Raw genomic sequence first — 18,463 nt, forward strand, 5'->3', positions numbered from 1 at the left:
GCAGTTTATGGCCAAGAAAAAGCATTTTCACTGTGATTCTGGGTCAAAAGAAATCAAATTTATGATTTTGAATTTTAAGACCATGATCCAAATAAGAACTATCTATATATTAAATTGTTACAAAGGAATTGACCATCTTGAATCTAAAGGAAAATACATAAAACTATAGTATGGATGTCAGTAGCAGATAGGAATGCTGTTCTATTAATTTTCTCAAAATAACTAAATAACCCCATGGATATATTTTTTCTGGAATATATTTCTTAAATTCTAAGTCATTATGGGTTTGAAACTTTGAAACTCCATTGGATACTCACCAAGAAGATACTTAACAAAGTGACAAACTAAGTAACTATTTCAACTTCTGAAGATTTTTTAAGGAGGTCTTTGACTATGACGTCAACCTGCTCTCAGAAAAATGCCATCAGACATGTGAGTTTCCCAGATTGCTTTCCTTTAAAAATTGCTTCAGCAGCTGCATAGCACAGGGAGATCAGCTCGGTGCTTTGTGACCGCCTGGGGGGGTGGGATAGAGAGGGTGGGAGAGAGGGAGACGCAAGAGGGAAGAGATATGGGAACATATGTATATATATAACTGATTCATTTTGTTGTAAAGCAGAAACTAACACACCATTGTAAAGCAATTATAAAAAAAAAAAAAAATTCCTTCAGTTTCTCAGCCCAGCCCTTCACAAAGCCTGTAGATTGTATGTCTTTTGTGTTTTCTAAATGCCTAATAATTAAAATTTCAACTTAAAGATAATAATAGAGGCAGAATTATGATTATCTATACATATCAAAATTGAGATGAAAATCAATCCTGAACCATAATTCTCAGGTCTCTGTCGATATTACTGAACTTTCACCTGAGTTCCAGAACCAAATCCTCACTTGCTTACTACACATTTGCAGTCCAGATACTCCAAGCTCACCATGTCCAAATGTAACTCTCCCTAACACCAGCCCTTGCGCTCCACTCAATTTTCCTATCTCTGCTAACACGTTATTCTCTCAGTTACTAAGGCCACACAAGTAGTAGCTTTTGACCATTTCTTCTCATTTATCTTTTGTTTTCTGCCACATATATATTATATGGATTCATCCTCAAAAGATCTCTTGTATCTATATTCAACCTTTGTTGTTCCCATGTACTTAGCATCCTTCCCTTTGGGGAACTATCCCTCTCCTATTTGAGGTGAGGCTGTGAAGCACAGTCTCCTACCCAATCCTCACTCAGAAACAAGTATGTGACCCGGGTCATTCAAGATATCTCATCCCTCTGGCAAATGTTATTGATCAGAGGGGTAGATTTATGCTGCAAGTGGAGCCAATCAGAGTTCCCTTCTTTGAATTCATAATTAATATATAATTCTCTCTCTGCTAGAGTTGCTCATCTAGGAGTAGATGAATTTGCAACTACCTGCAGGCATCTATGCAGGAAACATATTTAGAGTAGAAAGAGAATGAGAATAAACCAAAGAAGTCATTAGAGCTGACATGGAAAGTCAGAGTGTTTAAACAACAGTGTTTGAGCCCCTGGAGCCAGCCATGCCTGAATTTCATCCCATCCCTGGACTTGCCAGTTAGATGAGTCAAATTTCAAAATCCTGACTTGCCCACTTTCTGGCTAGGTAAACTTGGAAAAGCTCTTAACTCTTCTGTGTCTCTCTTACCTCATCTATAATACCTTCCTCACAGGGTTATATGAGGATTAGAATAATAAATGCTTGATAAATGTTAGCAATGACCATGAAGTACCAGTGAATTCTGTTGTTCTTTAGTCTAATTTGAATTGGGGTCCTGTCACGAAAGAAAAGGTACTGGTGACAAAGTTTCAATTTCCTTTAAAATGTGCTTAGACTCCATCCTTCCTCTGCCTTCCCATTATCACCACCCCCATGAGATTCTTGAGCAATGTTTTTGCTGGCTTGTCTGACTACCTCTGCACTCTCCACAGTCCACCCTAGTTACCAGTGGCAGAGCTACCTTCACTAAACATCACTTTCATCATGGAATTTCCCTGCTCCAATTTTTCCCCAGACTCCTCTCCCTGGCTTCCCAGGTTTCACCTTAATTAGCCAGACTGAATCACCTCTCTTCCTAACATTCCAGTCAACCTGACATCCTACCTTTCACAAGATCGTGCCTTGCTAATTCATGTCCCTCTGCCTTACCTTGAATCATCACCCTCACCCAACCCATCTTTTTTCCTCTGGATATAATCAGCTCCAATCCTCAAATTCAGCCTCCTCTATACCTCTACACCTCTATGCCTTTCACTGATCTTATCCTCCTTGAGATTCTGTATCATTTTCAGTTCTGTACTACAAGCTGCAACATGCAATCACGGATAATCCTGTATTATTTCAGGTGGGTCTAACTAATCCAATTAGAAAGTGAAGTTTTTAGGTTACATTTCTGGGGGCACGTCCCCTATCCCAGTGGCAAGCACAATATAGGCATCAAAATTAATATTTTTTGTAGGGCCAAATCGTAACACTAACCATCCCTACTTTTCAAATTCTGTAGTTTTAAGAGAATTTTTCTTCAAATCAAGATAACTTTTACTGCAGTTACCTAATCTTGATGCAAAAACTCGATTCTGAGAGATACATAAATCTCAAATGACAAAATAAGGCAATAAGGCAATTTGAAGAGAGTTACATGTTTTTATTACATAAACATTACATTCATTGTGGGAGCTGGTCTTCAAGTTTGCTTCTTGATTTCATAGAATGTCAAATATCTGTAGAAATTATCTAAGAATGATTTATGAAACAAACACTCTTGCATCCCCACCAAAAAAAGCCTCATTGCCTACATTTTCCAGCCAGATTCCTGAGAAAAAATAATAGGTTTTATTTATTTTACAGTGTAATACATAAGTTTACTTTCAAGATATAAAAAAGGACAGGCTTCTAAAATGAGTCTCCTTTTGTTTATAAAGTTCTATAAAAATACATTAAGTTATGCTAATACGTTTGTCCTTTGATGTAATATTCCAGTTTACCAGAAACAAAAAAACCCACAATAAGCAAAGCTATGCAAGCCACATTAATCTTGCAGCAATATAATGTCCACATCATCATGAACACCTTGCAGAAGTAGCTCTCCTGGGTATGTAATCATCTTCCTTCTTTTTGCAGCTTTGAGAGTTCCTACCAGTGCTTCAAAGAGATTGGCACATTTGTCATCTCGGAAGAGGACCCCAAATTTCACACTTAATTTTCCATCAGCATCTAATTTGAGAAAACACAACGTTAGCCAATGCAAAGTCTGTTTCTTGCCACCATGTGTGGCAGATACACATAACCTTTCATAAACATCTAACTGAAGGTTAACCAAGATTACAGTTTAGCAGTCAACAGTCAGAAATTCAGTGTAACCTCTTGCCAGATTCAAAATGTGATAGAATAAAAGCAATGTGTGGTACATCTCCTAGCTTCAGTGTCATCTGGACAGAGAGTGGAAGAGAACTAAGAAACAGTAATAAAAAGTAAACGTGTGGGACTTCCCTGGAGGTCCAGTGGTTAAGATTCTGTGCTTCTACTGCAGGGGACACAGGTTCGATCCCTGGTCTCCCTAGCCGGGGAACTAAGATCCAGCATGCCACACAGTGTGGCAAAAAAAAAGTGGATGTGTTACAGCACTGCAGTGGACAATTCCTCTCTGTCTAAATTTCGATTTTTTAATTGTTAGCTGTTGAATCGATAAAAATAACAAGTACAAGAGAAACCCCAGATCAGGAACAGTGTTTCTCTAAGTGTGTTCTGAACATGCTCAGAATCCCCAGGGAAGGAGTGGTGACCTTAAAAATGAAGAAATCTTTATTTACCAGAATCCCTAGATTATCTAGTTTGAAGGCCAGTTTTTAGTATAGATGTTAAAAGTTAAGGTAAACACTAAAAAGAAGTGAGCTACCAAGTCATGAAAAACGTGGAGGAACCTTAAATATGTATTACTTAGTGAAAGAAAGCAACCTGAAAAAGTTACATGCTGTATGATTCCAACTATGGGATACTCTGGAAAAGGCAAAACTATGGAAAAAGAGAAAACTAAGTAAAAAGATCAGTGGTTTTCAGTGGTTAGGATACGGGAGAGATGAACAGGCAGAGTACAGAGAATTTTTAAAGCAGTGAAGATACTCTATGATACTATAATGATGGAGACACGTCCTTACGCATTAGTCAACCCACAGAATGTACAATACCAAGAGTGAAATGTGATGTAAACCATGGACTCTGGGTGATAATAATATGTCAATGTAGAGTCATCAACTGTAACAAAGGTACCCCTCTGGTGGGGGATATTAATAATGGGGGAGACTATGTATGTGCGGGGGTCAGAGGGTATATGGAAAATCTCTATACCTTCCTCTCAATTTTATTGCAAATCTAAAACTGTTCTAAAAAAAAGTTTTTTTAAATTAAGGTAAACAAAAGGTGGATCTTTGGCTAAAAGTCAATCAACTGAAGTCTCAAAGGGTAATCTAGGACACCTTCCAACTGTTGGCTGTATCCTTTGATCTACCAGGCTGAACCCTTGACCCAGTCCTATCCTACTGCACTGCTCCAAGTTCTTCCCTCCTAAAGCTGCGCCCCCTGTCAAGTAGATGGCCATCACAGTGAGAAGGGTTCTTGAGTTCCTTCACTCCCCTGCTAGAGCTTATAGCCTGCAGCTTAGTAAACTCCTACTGTGGGTGCAGCCCTGTGCTGGGCACTAGAGGCAGAGAGAAGGAAGTATAGAATCACTTTCTAGCTATCAAAGAAATGGTTTCCATTCCCACAAGGAAATAAACATACAGTAAAACAACAGCACAAAGCAGTACGTGATTGGATGTCAAGAACAAGATGACTGGGCTAGAATGGGAAGGGAAGACTTCATGAAGGGCAGTACCTGTTCTGGACTTTAAAGGGAGTATAACACAGAGCTTTTTAAAAAAACTTGACAGTCCTCAGTTGAAATCCTGGCCATCTGCTAGTTGTTTGGCCTTGAGAACTTTTATGGAAGCTCCCTAAGCCTCAGTTTCCTCATCTGTATAATGGGGATCTTAATACCTCCCACACTGTGAGGTTGGGGACACAGTTCTAAAGCACAAAGCACAGTGCCCAGCACATGCTAAGCACTTGATCGATGATCATTATTGGTTCAATTATTTTTTATGGATATAACACATTTTATTTATCCATTCATCAGTTAACTTTGGTTCAATTACGAATGAGAGAAATGGGGTATGTGCCATTAGGCACAGGTGAAACAATTAAGTGTCTAGGAGAACAGTAATTAGAGTGGCTAATTTACTTACCGCAAGTAAACCATCTAAGAGGAGAAGAAGGAAATAAGTTTGTAAAGGAAAACAGAGAATGCTTGGCCCGGAAAGCAAAGATGCACCTGTTTGATTTCCCTTTTTTTTTTTTTGGCTGCACCTCGTGGCTTGCGGGATCTTAGTTCTCCGACCAGGGATTGAACCTGCGCCCTCGGCAGGAAAGCTCAGCGTTCTAACCACTGGTCCACAGGGAATTCCTGCACCTGTTTGATTTCTTAACTTCTAGCTGCACAACCCTCTGTTTGCAATGAGAATCTTTCACTGATTACAGGAATCAGTGCAGCGGCTGGTAACCTGGCAGGTCCTTCAAGCAATCTGAGTTGCAGTTAGGAGGGTAAAAATACCCCTCACACAGCAAGAATACGGAAGAGCTGGGATTCATTCCCAGAGTCTGACTCCAGGGCACACACTCCTTTTTGAAAAAATTAATTAATTTATTTATTTATTTATGGCTGCATTGGGTCTTCGTGGCTGCGCGCAGGCTTTCTCTAGTTGCGGCGAGTGAGGGCTACTCTCCTTTGTGGTGCGCAGGCTTCTCATTGTGGTGGCTTCTCTTGTTGCGGAGCACGGGCTCTAGGCACGTGGGCTCAGTAGTTGTGGCTCGCAGGCTCTAGAGTGCAGGCTCAGTAGTTGTGGCGCACGGGCTTAGTTGCTCCATGACATGTGGGATCTTCCCGCACCAGGGCTTGAACCCATAGTCTCCTACATTGGCAGGTGGATTCTTAACCACTGCGCTACCAGGGAAGTCCCCCAGAACACACACTCTTAACCACTTCCCAATACACGTTTCCAGTTTATCTGTCTTTTCGATACCTAAAGAGGCCCACAAGGGCTGAGATGGAATTTTGTTTATTTTCCCATCTCCAGCACTTGAGCATAAAGGTAGCACTCAAGAAATATTTGTTAAACAAAGGAGTTTAAATCTCCAAATAATCTTTATCCACTTAATTCTTTTCTACAGGATGAAAAATGAGAGACTTTAAAGAACTTTATTTTAAAAGAAACAGGTAAAACTAAATTCATCAATCTCTAACTTCGGCTAATACATCATATTTAGATTAGTCTAAATATGATTAATCTAAATCATAATTTAGTTTAGTCAGAATTATTCCAGATACAACATAAATAACCATAACCTGTCAGTAGATAACATATCTCCATAGATGCTTTCCAACTTAAAAAGTCATCTATTACCAGGAACAGGTAAGTCAAGGAGGCCTAGTGAAGTTGCAATGTTCAAAATATTTTCATCTTTATAGAAGTTAGGATAATTACTTTGTAGTCATCTAGTTTGTAAAGCTGCTCATTTTGAAGTGCAGGTTCAGTTTGCCTTAGCAAATAATAACACTGTGCTAGGGATATAGATGTTAGACTTTTAAATGCAATTGAATCTGATCAATAAACACTAAGCTGACATTGAGAAGGATCTAATAAGAAAACCCGACAAATCTTTGGAAATATATGTTTAATATCTTTAACAATCCAAACAATAGTACTACTCCCAAGAGTGCCAGAGCTCGTCACAGAGCTCAGGAGAAACTGAGAATGTAGAAATGAGGAACACAGGTAGGGGCATCACTATCGAAAATAAGACTCACTGAGGGACTTCCCTGGTGGTGCAGTGGTTAAGAATCGCCTGCCAATTCAGGGGACATGGGTTCGATCCCTGGTCCGGGAAGATCCCACATGCGGTGGAGTAACTAAGCCCATGGGCCACAACTACTGAGCCTGTGCTCTAGATCCCACAAGCCACAACTGCTGAGCCCACATGCCACAACTACTGAAGCCTGAGCGCCTAGAGCGAAGGCAGACTGCCTCTAGAAGCTAGAAAAAAGGCTAGGAAACAGATTCTCTAGAGCTTCCAGAAAGGAATGCACCCTGCCAACACCTTGATTTTAGCCCAGGTGAACTTTATCAGACCCTGCTGTGGTCTGAATGGCTGTGTTCTTCCAAAATTCATATGTGGAAATCCTAACCCCACAAGGTAATGATATTAGTAGATGGGGCCTTTGGGAGGTGCCAAAGTCATAGGGGGTGTAAGGGTGTAAAGGCATGAGTCATAAAGATTAATGTCTTATAAAAGAGGCTGCAAGATTTCATCAGCCATAAAAAAAAGATGAAACCTTGCCATTTGTGACAACATGGATGCACCTTGAGGGTATTATGCTAAGTGAAATAAGTCAGAGAAAGACAAATGCCATGTGATTTCACTCATATGTGGAATATAAAAAACAAACAAACAAAACCCCCAAAATAAATGAACAAACCAAACCAAACAGAAGAGCATGCTGTGTTGTATCACATGAAACTTACACAATTTTATAAACCAATGTTACCACAATGATAGATACATAGATAGATAGATAAAAAGGCTACAAAGAGATTCCTGGTCTCTTTCACCATGAGAAGATACAAGAAGTCTGAGACCTGGAAGAGGACTCCAAGCTGACCATGCTGGCACCCTGATCTCAGACCTCCAGCCTTCAGAACTATGAGCAATTAATTTCTGCTGTTTATAAGCCACCCAGTCCAGGGTATTTTGCTATAGCAGCCCAAACAGACTGAGACAGACTCCCAACCTACCTGACCATTAAGATATTAAATGTGGACAAAACTATAACTCAAAAAGATACATGCACCTCTATGATCATAGCAGCACTATTCACAATAGCCAAGACATGGAAGCAACCAAAATGTCCATCGACAGATGAATGGATAAAGAAGATGTGGAACATATATGCAATGGAATACTATTCGGCTATAAAAAAGAATGAGATAACACCATCTGCAGCAACATGGATGGACCTAGAGATTATCATACTAAGTGAAGTAAGTCAGAAAGAGAAAGACAAATACCATATGATAACACTTATATGTAGAATCTAAAATATGACACAAATGAACTTATTTACAAAACAGAAACAGACTCACAGACATAGAGAATAGACTTGTGGTTGCCAAGTGGGAGGGTATATTGGGGGAGGAACGGATTGGGAGTTTGGGGTTAGATGCAAACTGTTGTATATAGAATGGGTAAACAACAAGGTCCTACTGTATAACACAGGGAACTATTTCAATATCCTGTGATAAACCATAATGGAAAAGAATATGAAAAAGAATATATACATACATACACATATATATATATATATAAAACTGAATCACTTTGCTGTACAGAAGAAATTAATACAATGTTGTAAATCAACTACACTTCAATAAAACATATTTTTTAAAAAAGATATTAAATGTGTTGCTTCATGCACAGTTTGTAGTACTGTTACATCAGCAACAGAAAACTACAGGGGACATTTGATACTAATGGCTTAATGGAATTTTCAAGGTACCTCTTGTTATTTCAAATGATTTGTGATTCATAAGTAGACAGAGCTAGAAGTAAGAAGAATCAAGCTATAATGACAAGCAACTCTTTCAAGGCACTTTTTAAAGTTGTTTTTCACTTATATGATGTAATTTTAAAACTTTGGGTTCCATTATCCCAGTTGTTGCTGAACGTATCTACTGCTCTTAACAATTTTCGAAATGCTCCCCAAACTCTCGTATGTCTGGTCTGAGATGCACGAAATACTTATAGCTACAAGCATAACAGTTGCTTTCATTACAACTTAGGAAAAGGACACTAATACTACCAATTTTACATGTCCCAAATTTCACAATAGCTGCTTATATGCTGCTAGGGGGAAAGCTAACTCCAAAAGAAAACTACCTAAAGGATGGCTTCTTTTAGTTATATACACATAAACACCTGATTACACAAAACTCAAAAACTTGGAGAAAATAAAGACAATTTATTAAAATTTCAATCCGAGTCCCTAGTCATTTGGTAATTTGCAAAATGGTGGCAGGGTAATGCAGAAAAAAATGAATTTTAATATTGTGCCAAATAAAAATGTGAACATGATTTAATTATGAGATTTCAATGCAGCTAGGTTACAGAAGCACAGCAATTATCTTTCCATTCAAAGGATAATGAAATATCTCAACCATTCTTTGTATAGATGACAGTGGCTCTGTGTCTCCAGAAATCACTTCAGGGCTAAGAGCAGCTATCACCTGAGGCTGACAGAAGAGCTGCCATTAACTGTGTCCTGAATCCCTAGGTGATCCCTTCATATGCCTCTAAAAGTTAGTCCTACCTGCTCTAACACAAACTCAGAAGAAATTCTGTATCCATGTTATAATACTTACTTCTTGAACCCAGACGATGAATTTCCTCCACTAAGAGGTTAACTTCGTGATCCACATTCATTGCTGCCTGAGGGAGAAAAAAATAAATGTGTATTACTACAGTTTCTACATTTCATTAAACACACCTTGCAAAATCCAAGGGCCCTTTCTTTTTTTCATGTAGCATTTGTAACTATTAATTTACTGTGGCCCTCTTCCTAAAAATACTTGCATGATGTACCCGGCCTTAGAGTACCTCCATTTCCCCAATTTTATAACTGCCCCTCTGGGCTGACCCCACACAGTCTACCGGGCTGAATGAAGCCTTTCTCCTTGCACCCACTATGAACTCTAAGCCCGTGCTCTGGGCACCAAAAATACAAAGGTGAGTGACACAGGACCTGCCCTCAGGGAACTCACCATCCAGACGCAGAGAAAGGCCTGGAATGAATAGCAATGTGACAAGAAAGCACTCTTTTAGTGGTGGGTCCAAGGCATTAAGGGAACACAAAGGAGGAAGCCACAGAAGTTTTTGTCACTGGGGAGGGGTGGCCAGTAGACAGTTGGGAAAGGATGTTCTAGGCACAGGGAAGAGTATATACAAAAGCACAGAAGCGAAAAACAAAACAAAACCGCAGCACACTTGGAGCAGGCCCTAAGCTAGAAGCTGGTGGTACCAGGATAAACCAACACAATCCCTCCCCTCCGGGAGCCTGCAGTCCAGTAAGGAAGGCGGATCCAGGTGGATCCAAGGCAATTTTAATACCATGGGGTCAGCGCAGTGATGACCTCTGGGTCCCTTCCTCCAGCAGGGCCCAGTGCAACCTGACTGTAATGGAGAGCCTGTGATGAAAACCATTCATCTTTGGATAAGGAGTTCAGGACTAACAGTGGCTGTGAGAATCCCCTTGGCTCATGAGGTCCTCCACGGGCTGGGCCCACCATTCCACCATTCCAGCCACCTCAAATCTACCCCCTTGAATCCAGGCTGCAGCTCCACAGGGCTTCTTTTTATTCCTCAAATACCCCTCACTCTCACACCTCCAGCCTTCACATATCCTGTTTCTTCTGCAACCCGGACTCTGGCTATTCCTCTTTCTTGGGGCTAACTTCCATACGTTCAGTCCCAGCTGAGATATAACTTCCTGCAGGAAGCCCTCCCTGAATCCCTGGGGTAGGAGAGCTCTCCCGCGTGTGTTCCCACAGCATGTGCGCCCTCTTCATTTCACTTGATTGGAATGACACTTCTCAGTTTTTATCACTAGACAGTGAGCTCCTCTATGCGGGGATCTGACTGTCATGCTCACTGCTGGACCACATCTGGCACCAAGAGCAGGAGTTCAATACATAACTGGTTTGCAGACTGGAAAATGATCAAAGACATGAGAAGGGATGGAACCACACCTGTGGGTGTTGTCACCATGGAGCTGCTGATTTATGCGAGGAACAGAGAGGAGCTCTAAGAGGGAGGACGTGCACTCCGACAGAAAAGGTAAAGGGGCCTGGCAAACACCTACAGAAAGTGGGAGGAGACAAACACAGCAAGAAATAGGAAAGTGCAGGTAGAGCTGGAGGAGAGAAACCCAACCTTGTTGGATCAAAGAAGTATAGAAGTAAAGGAAGAAGAATGAGTTTCTATAGGAAGGCAGTAATTTACAGTGAAAACAGCAACATGAGGGTTGGAAAGTATGAGCAGCTGGGCAAAAGGAATCAATTCAGTCTGTCTGCAAATCGTAAGTTTTCCAAATCAAATAAAAGAGTGGGATTGTGTGAATGGTTTACGTTGGGGTGATGATTTGGAAGAAACAACTTTATTCAGACAGATTGTAACTACTTCTGGGTAGCTTTGAAAAAACAAGAATGATATCTATGTTTAAATGATATTGATCAAGACCCCAGATTTGCTATCAGCTAATAATAAAAGCACCACTACACTGCTACACTGCTACACTTTTGTGTAAATCTTATAATTTAAGAAGCCTACATTGCAATAAAAGGCAACATCTTAGGTTAATGCATCTACATAAAACCGAATATCAAAAATAATGTGGGAACTTTGTGTTGGTGAAATTATAACATTATATTCAATTCAAGATAGTTTAAGAGAGACACTAAAAAGCTAAAACATACCCAGAGGACACAACTGAAAGACATGCCATGAGAATAATGGTAAGAAAAAAACCTGTTAGTGTCAGTGTGGTGGACAGCTGTTATATCTCCCTGCTCAGCACCCATTCCACCTTCTGGCACCAGCAGTCTAAAGTTTGTTTGGATACAGCCTTTCCTTCCTTACTCTAAACCCATCTATCTTGGGTAGAGCCTCACCCTGGACTCCAGGAGTGGTTCAAAGTCAGAATAATTGGTTTGGGACATAGGATAGGTGATCCCATCCTGAACAATGGGTTCAGCCCATGAATTTTGCCTGAACTACTAGTAAAAAGACACTTTCCTACTGGGTTTTAAGGTATAAGCTCACAGCCCCTATATAAATGGCTACCATGTGAAAAGAGCCTGCCAGGAATAAAGCTGACACAAAGAAAACTCCAGCCACATAAAAATGATTGAGTCTGTATATGACTTTGGACTTTCCAGTTACATGAACCAATCTTTCCTGGTTTGGCTTGGGCTGGTTTGCTTAAGTTTCTGTCACTTGCACTCTAAAGAATCTTCACTTTTAAAGTTAACCTAGAGAAGACCTGCAGCTATTTTTTTAAAAATTAAAGCTCCTTTTAGGCACTTGTGTGAATAGTCTTATTTCGTGTTGCTCTATTGGGTAGGATGGATAGATGGAACAGAAAGGCAGATTTGAAAGCCATATGAGACAAAATTTCTCAAACAATCAAAACAGCCTAACAGTGAATAAAGTTTGCAGTCGTAGTATGGATCTGTGAGGGTTGATGAAGAAATCAGCCCACATTGGACAAAATAGAAAGGGAAATGTCCAAGGGGATTACAGTCCTTTCCAATTCTCAGATGCTTTGATTTCCTCCCACCCTGAATATTTATCTCTTTAACATCGTTTTCCACTCCTTCCACCCCCCCACCAGCCACACACTTCAGACCTAATTCTCCTTTAATAATGAGACTCAAAGAGGAAATCCCGCCCTTAAATAGTGTGAATTCCTGGATCACATTAAGCAGATGTATGTTCATCCAATTTTAAGACAGGAAGACAACCAGAATTTCTTTGTAATTAATTACACCTGAGGCTCCTTATCTGCATTAATTCATGTAAACCTAAGAACGTTACAAAGTAATATTATTTATCCCCATTTTATGGATGATGAAACTGACTCTGAGGGGCTTCCCACGATTAAATGCCGTTTCTACTGCATCATTCTGGCTCTTCTCCTTTTTTAAAAATTTTGTTTTATTTATTTATTTTTTTGCTGGTTATTATGCCAACTGCACTAAATATAACAGTGGGTTGTATTTGTGTGAAATATTACATGCTGAGTGCTTACTAAGGCAGGCACTTACAAAGTAAGAAAGGCTCCTTGCACTGACCCTTCCGAGTGGGAACATAACAGGCTTAGAAACTATTGCTAGCATACGTAATTTGGCATGGTTTACGTCTTTATTTGATTATTTAACGAGGACAAAGGAGTATAAAATACGCTGTTGCACAATCCTTGGAAGGCCCATGACATTTTATAAGGACAGAAGCCTGGGACTGGTGTTAAGCAGCGAGATCAAGAACAATGAGAAGCCATGGGCAGAGCAAGTCTAAGGGAAAGAAAGAGCCCCTCAGTGGGAGGCTCAGGGGAAGGCGATGGCAGATGCTAGTCGGGCCCTCTAATTGAGACAGAATCCAATTAGGCACTGTGCGTGGGAATCACAAAGAAAGCGGAATGTGGGAGCACTGGGCCATCTGGGCCATATGCTGAAATGCTCCACCATCAATATGCGCTTAAGAATATATTTAAGGACTATCATAGCTTTTTTTCTTTGAGTGGTTGGTTCCTTTTTTGTTTTGTTTTGTTGGTTTGTTTTTTGGTTTTTTTTTTTAAGTTTGGAGGCAATACCTAGAAATTTTCTAATGTCAGGGAATAAGCCTACTGGAGTGGGGACATCTTGGAATCAGGAGCCACCTCTCCACCCTGGGGCTGGCCACTGTTTCCCCACCCTCCTTCACAATCCCTGACGAGCAGCTGGTGCGGGTCAAAGAATGACTGGGTTCCTTCCTGCCCCTCGCAGGCGCGCACACACTCCATATTTGGTCATACCTGCACCAAGTTTGGGAGCTGGCCCGGAAGGGGTCCCAAAACCCTGTCCCCAGCGGGCCATCACACGGTCACCACCGGTACCGGTGCAGAGCTGGGGAGCGCGGGGTTCGGCCCCCTGCTCCGGGGCGCACGGCTGGCTCCCGGGCGACCTCCCCAGGAAGAACCGCATTCCGGAAGCCTTTGTCTCCGAGAGTCTCGCGCCAGCGCCGCCTGCGCGCGCTCCCCGGCTGTCGGTGCGCCCCCGGCGCGCCCCGAGAGCGAGCGCCTAAACCGAGCGACGCAAACGGACCCAGCCCGGGGCTCCCCGAGTCGCTGGTGTCCCCTCACTACCACCCATGCCGCACACAGAATCGGGAGCGTACAGATCCGCACCCGCCGCCGGCGCCGCAGAGTCCACTGCCCTGAAGCCACCAGATTCCTCGGGGGAACCTGTCCCCTCACTCTCAGCCCGTCCCCGCTCCGCTCTGCGGAACTGGCTCCCCAAGCGCAAAGCGGACACGTTGCTCCGCGGTAAAAATCTTTAAACGCTGCGGATCTCCCTGCCCTGTCCGCCTCCGGGCGGCAAAACGTCACGTGAGCCGAGGGCGGAAGTCTGCTGCAGAGTTGGGGGGCGCAGGGGCGCGCCCACCCGGCCCCCCGCACCCGCTCAGCCCAAGGTCAGTTATACCCTCCAGGCGTCTTAGCCCCGTCCCGGTCCCGGCTCTCCACCCGCAGCCCACGATCCCCCCGGCTGCTTGGCCTCCACCGGCTACCCCCGTCCATCCTTCATACCTACCTGGCCACATCTTCCCAGGGCAATCACTCACCTCTCCGCCTCCTTTTCTTTTCCGAGAAAACTGGGGCTGCGTCGGTGCGGGGTGGTTATCTTCTTCAACGCACTGGGGAGGAAGAAGCTGAGGAAGGAAGTGACTGAGGCAGAAAAGAGAGGCTGGTGTGCAGGAGGAGGAAGGCTAGCCGGGGGAGGGGGGGAGAGTTTCGGTGCTCAGGAATGCGGCCGCCCACACTCCCAGGGACAAGCCTATGAGGAGGAAACTCAAGAGAGGAGATGCCCGAGACGGGGGCAGACTCCAGACAGGTGGCGGAGCGCTGGAGGCTTCTAGGAAAATGCGCCCAGAGCTTCGATTACCGCCGCCTTTCCCCCACGCCGCTCGGAGCCACGGATCCTCAACCCCAGCATCTGATCCTGGTCGTTGACTTCCTGCCAGGATCTCTCTCCTAACTTAGGAAACAAAGCGTCCCCAGCGTGCTGAATGCTGAGGTCTCCTAGGAGGAACGTAAGCCAGGAGCAGAGGCCTTCAGAAAGCTACAGACGTGACAACAGGATGGTCAGTTTTGCAAAAGAAAATTCATGTTTGAAAACCAATTTGTTCTACTGCGAAGAAACTTTACTTGGACAAAGCTAATTATTGGTCCCGGTCAATATAGATTTCTTCCCCTCTTTATTATTTCCTACACGTAACCGCATAATTCAGTCATTCATGCATCCTTTATTTTAGTAACTTGTTTTAATCAGCGTGTGTTTGTGTGTGTGTATGTGTGTGACATGTTTGCTGTACCTGGTGTCCCTTCGAAAAGGAAACCGAGACCCTGCTGAGAGAACTGACCCAAACTATTCTTAGGACAAAGGTTGCACAGATAACTGCTCCCAAATTTCTCCCCCCGCCCCGCCCCACCATAGCTGACTGGATTAAGAGTGGTCATGTGACCCGAGAGACACAGTCCATAAACTGGCCATCACCCTAAGAGGTGACCTGGAACAAACAATCCTCACCAAACCGGGACTCGGATCATTAGATAAGCCAATCAGATTCTCCCCTGGAAATGGAAAGGGGAGAATACAGAGAATGAGCTATCTGACAGGAAGGCTGAAGCTGAGAGGGCTTGAGGCAGAAGTAGAGAAAATGGGCCACCACAAAGCAAACACTGGAGTAAGCAAAAACCAAAGATGAAGTAGAAGGTGGATGGGGGTGGAAGTGGTAGAAGTGCCTCTATGGGAAGCTGAGACCCAGTGGTATATTAAGAACAACAAAGACCTGCTCCCCAGGAAGATATGAGTATCCAGGTCCCTAGGGCTGCACTGGATCCCGCCACTTCCCAAACAGCATTCTAGTTACCCTTTCACAATAAACACCTATGACTTTGGGTGTGACTTCGAATGAGTCTCTGTTCCCTACCACCAAAAGATTACTCTTCAACAAAGGTCTGATTCGTCAAGGTTTCTCATGTTACATGAAGTTTAAGGTGATCCCACCATCCGTTTGAGGACTAATTTTTTCTCACTAAAAGAAAGCTGAGAGGTAGTATTTTATATCTTTCAAAGTCTACATAATGCAAAAATTATAATTCAAGAAACGATCATATTTAGCAATTCTCTAAGCAGGACCTGGCTATTTTGGTTTGTGGCAGTGACCACAATTCTTCATTCGGATAATATCCAGTGAAATGAATAATCAATTTGTAGTTGCGCCACTTCTTTATAACTAGGTAGTGTTTCACAGTACTTTGCCAATGGGGAAAAAACAAAAGAGAGAGAGAGAGAGGGAGAAATCGATTACTTTTAGCAAGTAAAAGTCCCTGTTACTATAAAAATGGATTCACTCTTTTAAAATACTTTGTTTATACATGTTGCACTAAGCGTAACATAAACTTCATGTAATATACAAAGAATTACAATTCAAGAAAGTTGTTTAGAGTAAAAGAAATATCAAAATCTCGCCAAGTTATATTTTTCATACGTAATTCCTACTCTTTCAGTTTCCATGCAGATTTTTGCCATTATCTTTTCTCGTTCTTTTACCAATATTATCATCATGTAGCTAAGCGATGTGGAATTTTAACCTAAAAAACAGAAAATAAAGTTTAACAGTTAAGAAGTACTTATTAACTATCAAGCATGCACTGGCAACAATGTGCCCAAACTGGAGGGTCAAAGTAGCCTAAAGCATGATCTTTGTCAAAAAGAACTTTCAGCGATGTACATATAAAATTTTAATTTGTGATAAAGAACTTTCAGGGCTTCCCTGGTGGCGCAGTGGTTGAGAGTCCGCCTGCCGATGCAGGGGACACGGGTTTCGGGCCCCGGTCCGGGAAGATCCCACATGCCGCAGAGCGGCTGGGCCCGTGAGCCATGGCCGCTGAGCCTGGGCGTCCAGAGCCTGTGTTCCACAACGGGAGAGGCCACAACAGTGAGAGACCTGAGTACCGCAAAAAAAAAAAAAAAAAGTGAAATTAATTTTAATAATATGATTTTATATAATGTTTTCTTTAACCCAGTATATCTAAAATACTATCATTACAACTTGTAGTGAATATTTTAAAATTATTAATTAGATATCATAAACTTTGTTTTGGACTAAATCTTCAAAGTTATTGTGTATTTCACTCTTAGAGTGCATGTCAGATGCTCAATAACTTTATATGGTTAATGACTACTGTATTGGCTGGTGTAGTTACAGATAATTCCAGAATAGAGCATGACATACAGGCTAATAAATTTACTTAAGAAATTACATGTTCCTGGAATGAGGAAAATAATAACACTATATTTAAAGGTTCATTTTTAAAACTATAATTGTCTCTCTTGTAATGAATAGAAAAAAATCTTTGTAAAGGCAGGACAGCAATTCTATCCTGAGTATATACCAATAGAAAAGGTACCTAGATCCACCAAGAGACATGTACAAAATATTCACTGAGTATTCATGGCAGCACTATTTATAATATTTCTAAACTAGAGCCACCCAGATGCCCAGTAACATTAGAATGGATTAATAAATTGTAGCGTGTTCAAAAAATGGAAATTACCCACCGAGGAGAAGGAACAGCCAACACCTACATAGAAGGGTATGGTTGAATCTCACAAATACAGTGTGGAGTGAAATAGCCTATTATTCATTTTACATAAAGGTTTAAAAGCAGGCAAAACTAATCAGTGGTGTTAGAAGTTAGGATAGTGGTTATCCTTGTTGGGTGGTGGGGGATAGTAATTGAGATGGGGCATGAGGGGGGCCTTATGGGGTGCTGACAACATTCTGCTTCTTGATCTGTCTACTGGTTACGTGCGTGTTTGACTCTTCAACAAGCTGGCCAATTAAGATAAATTTTTTCTTCCTGTGGCTATGTTCTTTTTACTAACATTTTCTTAAAAATAAAGAAGAGAGGATCTTGACCAAACAAGGCTTATTCCAGAAATATAAGGATTATTCAACAATATTAGGAAACTTTATAATTCCCTATGGCCAATAGTCTCTAATTTTTATCTTATTCTTTAAATGAGGTTTATCATTTGGACCTATCATTCTAGTTCAGACTGTCGTCACCTTGTGCTCGTGTTAATGTTGGTTATTATGGTAATAATAATGATTATTGCGTATCTTGGGCACTAATTTTGGATCCAAGTACAGTACTGCTTGAGTGCTTTGGGTGATATAAAGAAGTAAAAGTAAAATCTGTGCCCTCGAGAAATAATGGAAAAAGAATTATATACCATGAGTAAGTGAACTTTATTTGAGGAATGCAAAGTTGGTTCAACGAATGGAAAGTAATTGATGTAATACACTATATTAATAGAATAAAGGGAAAAGTCCACATCATCATCTCAACAGATGCAGAAAAAGCATTTGACAAAATCCAATACCCTGTCATGATTAAAGACACTCAACAAACTAGGAATAGAAGGGATTTTCTCCAACCTAACAACAAGCACATACAAAAAACTCATAGCTAA

The 18,463-nt window shown here is 41.6% G+C and overlaps 1 protein-coding gene across 1 annotated transcript; it reads right to left on the bottom strand.

Annotated features, from left to right (window-relative positions):
• Positions 1–2,649: 2,649 nt before the first annotated feature.
• ABRACL (ABRA C-terminal like) lies at positions 2,650–15,217 on the bottom strand. The gene is made up of 3 exons (XM_032651873.1): positions 14,544–15,217; positions 9,533–9,599; positions 2,650–3,239 (listed from the first exon to the last, which is right to left on the bottom strand). The coding sequence occupies exons 2-3, from the start codon at positions 9,591–9,593 to the stop codon at positions 3,055–3,057; spliced, it is 246 nt and encodes an 81-aa protein (XP_032507764.1). The 5' UTR covers positions 9,594–9,599; positions 14,544–15,217; the 3' UTR covers positions 2,650–3,054.
• Between the last annotated feature and the right edge of the window lie 3,246 nt (positions 15,218–18,463).

Source organism: Phocoena sinus, chromosome 12 (assembly GCF_008692025.1).
Source record: "Phocoena sinus isolate mPhoSin1 chromosome 12, mPhoSin1.pri, whole genome shotgun sequence".
Lineage (NCBI taxonomy): Eukaryota > Metazoa > Chordata > Mammalia > Artiodactyla > Phocoenidae > Phocoena > Phocoena sinus.

Excerpts from the sequence above, each read along its gene's own strand:
- ABRACL (XM_032651873.1), bottom strand. The coding sequence starts at position 9,593 with ATGAATGTGGATCACGAAGTTAACCTCTTAGTGGAGGAAATTCATCGT. Across the intron at positions 3,240-9,532 it reads TCATCGTCTGGGTTCAAGAA|ATGCTGATGGAAAATTAAGT; the intron begins GTAAGTATTATA and ends TTCTCAAATTAG.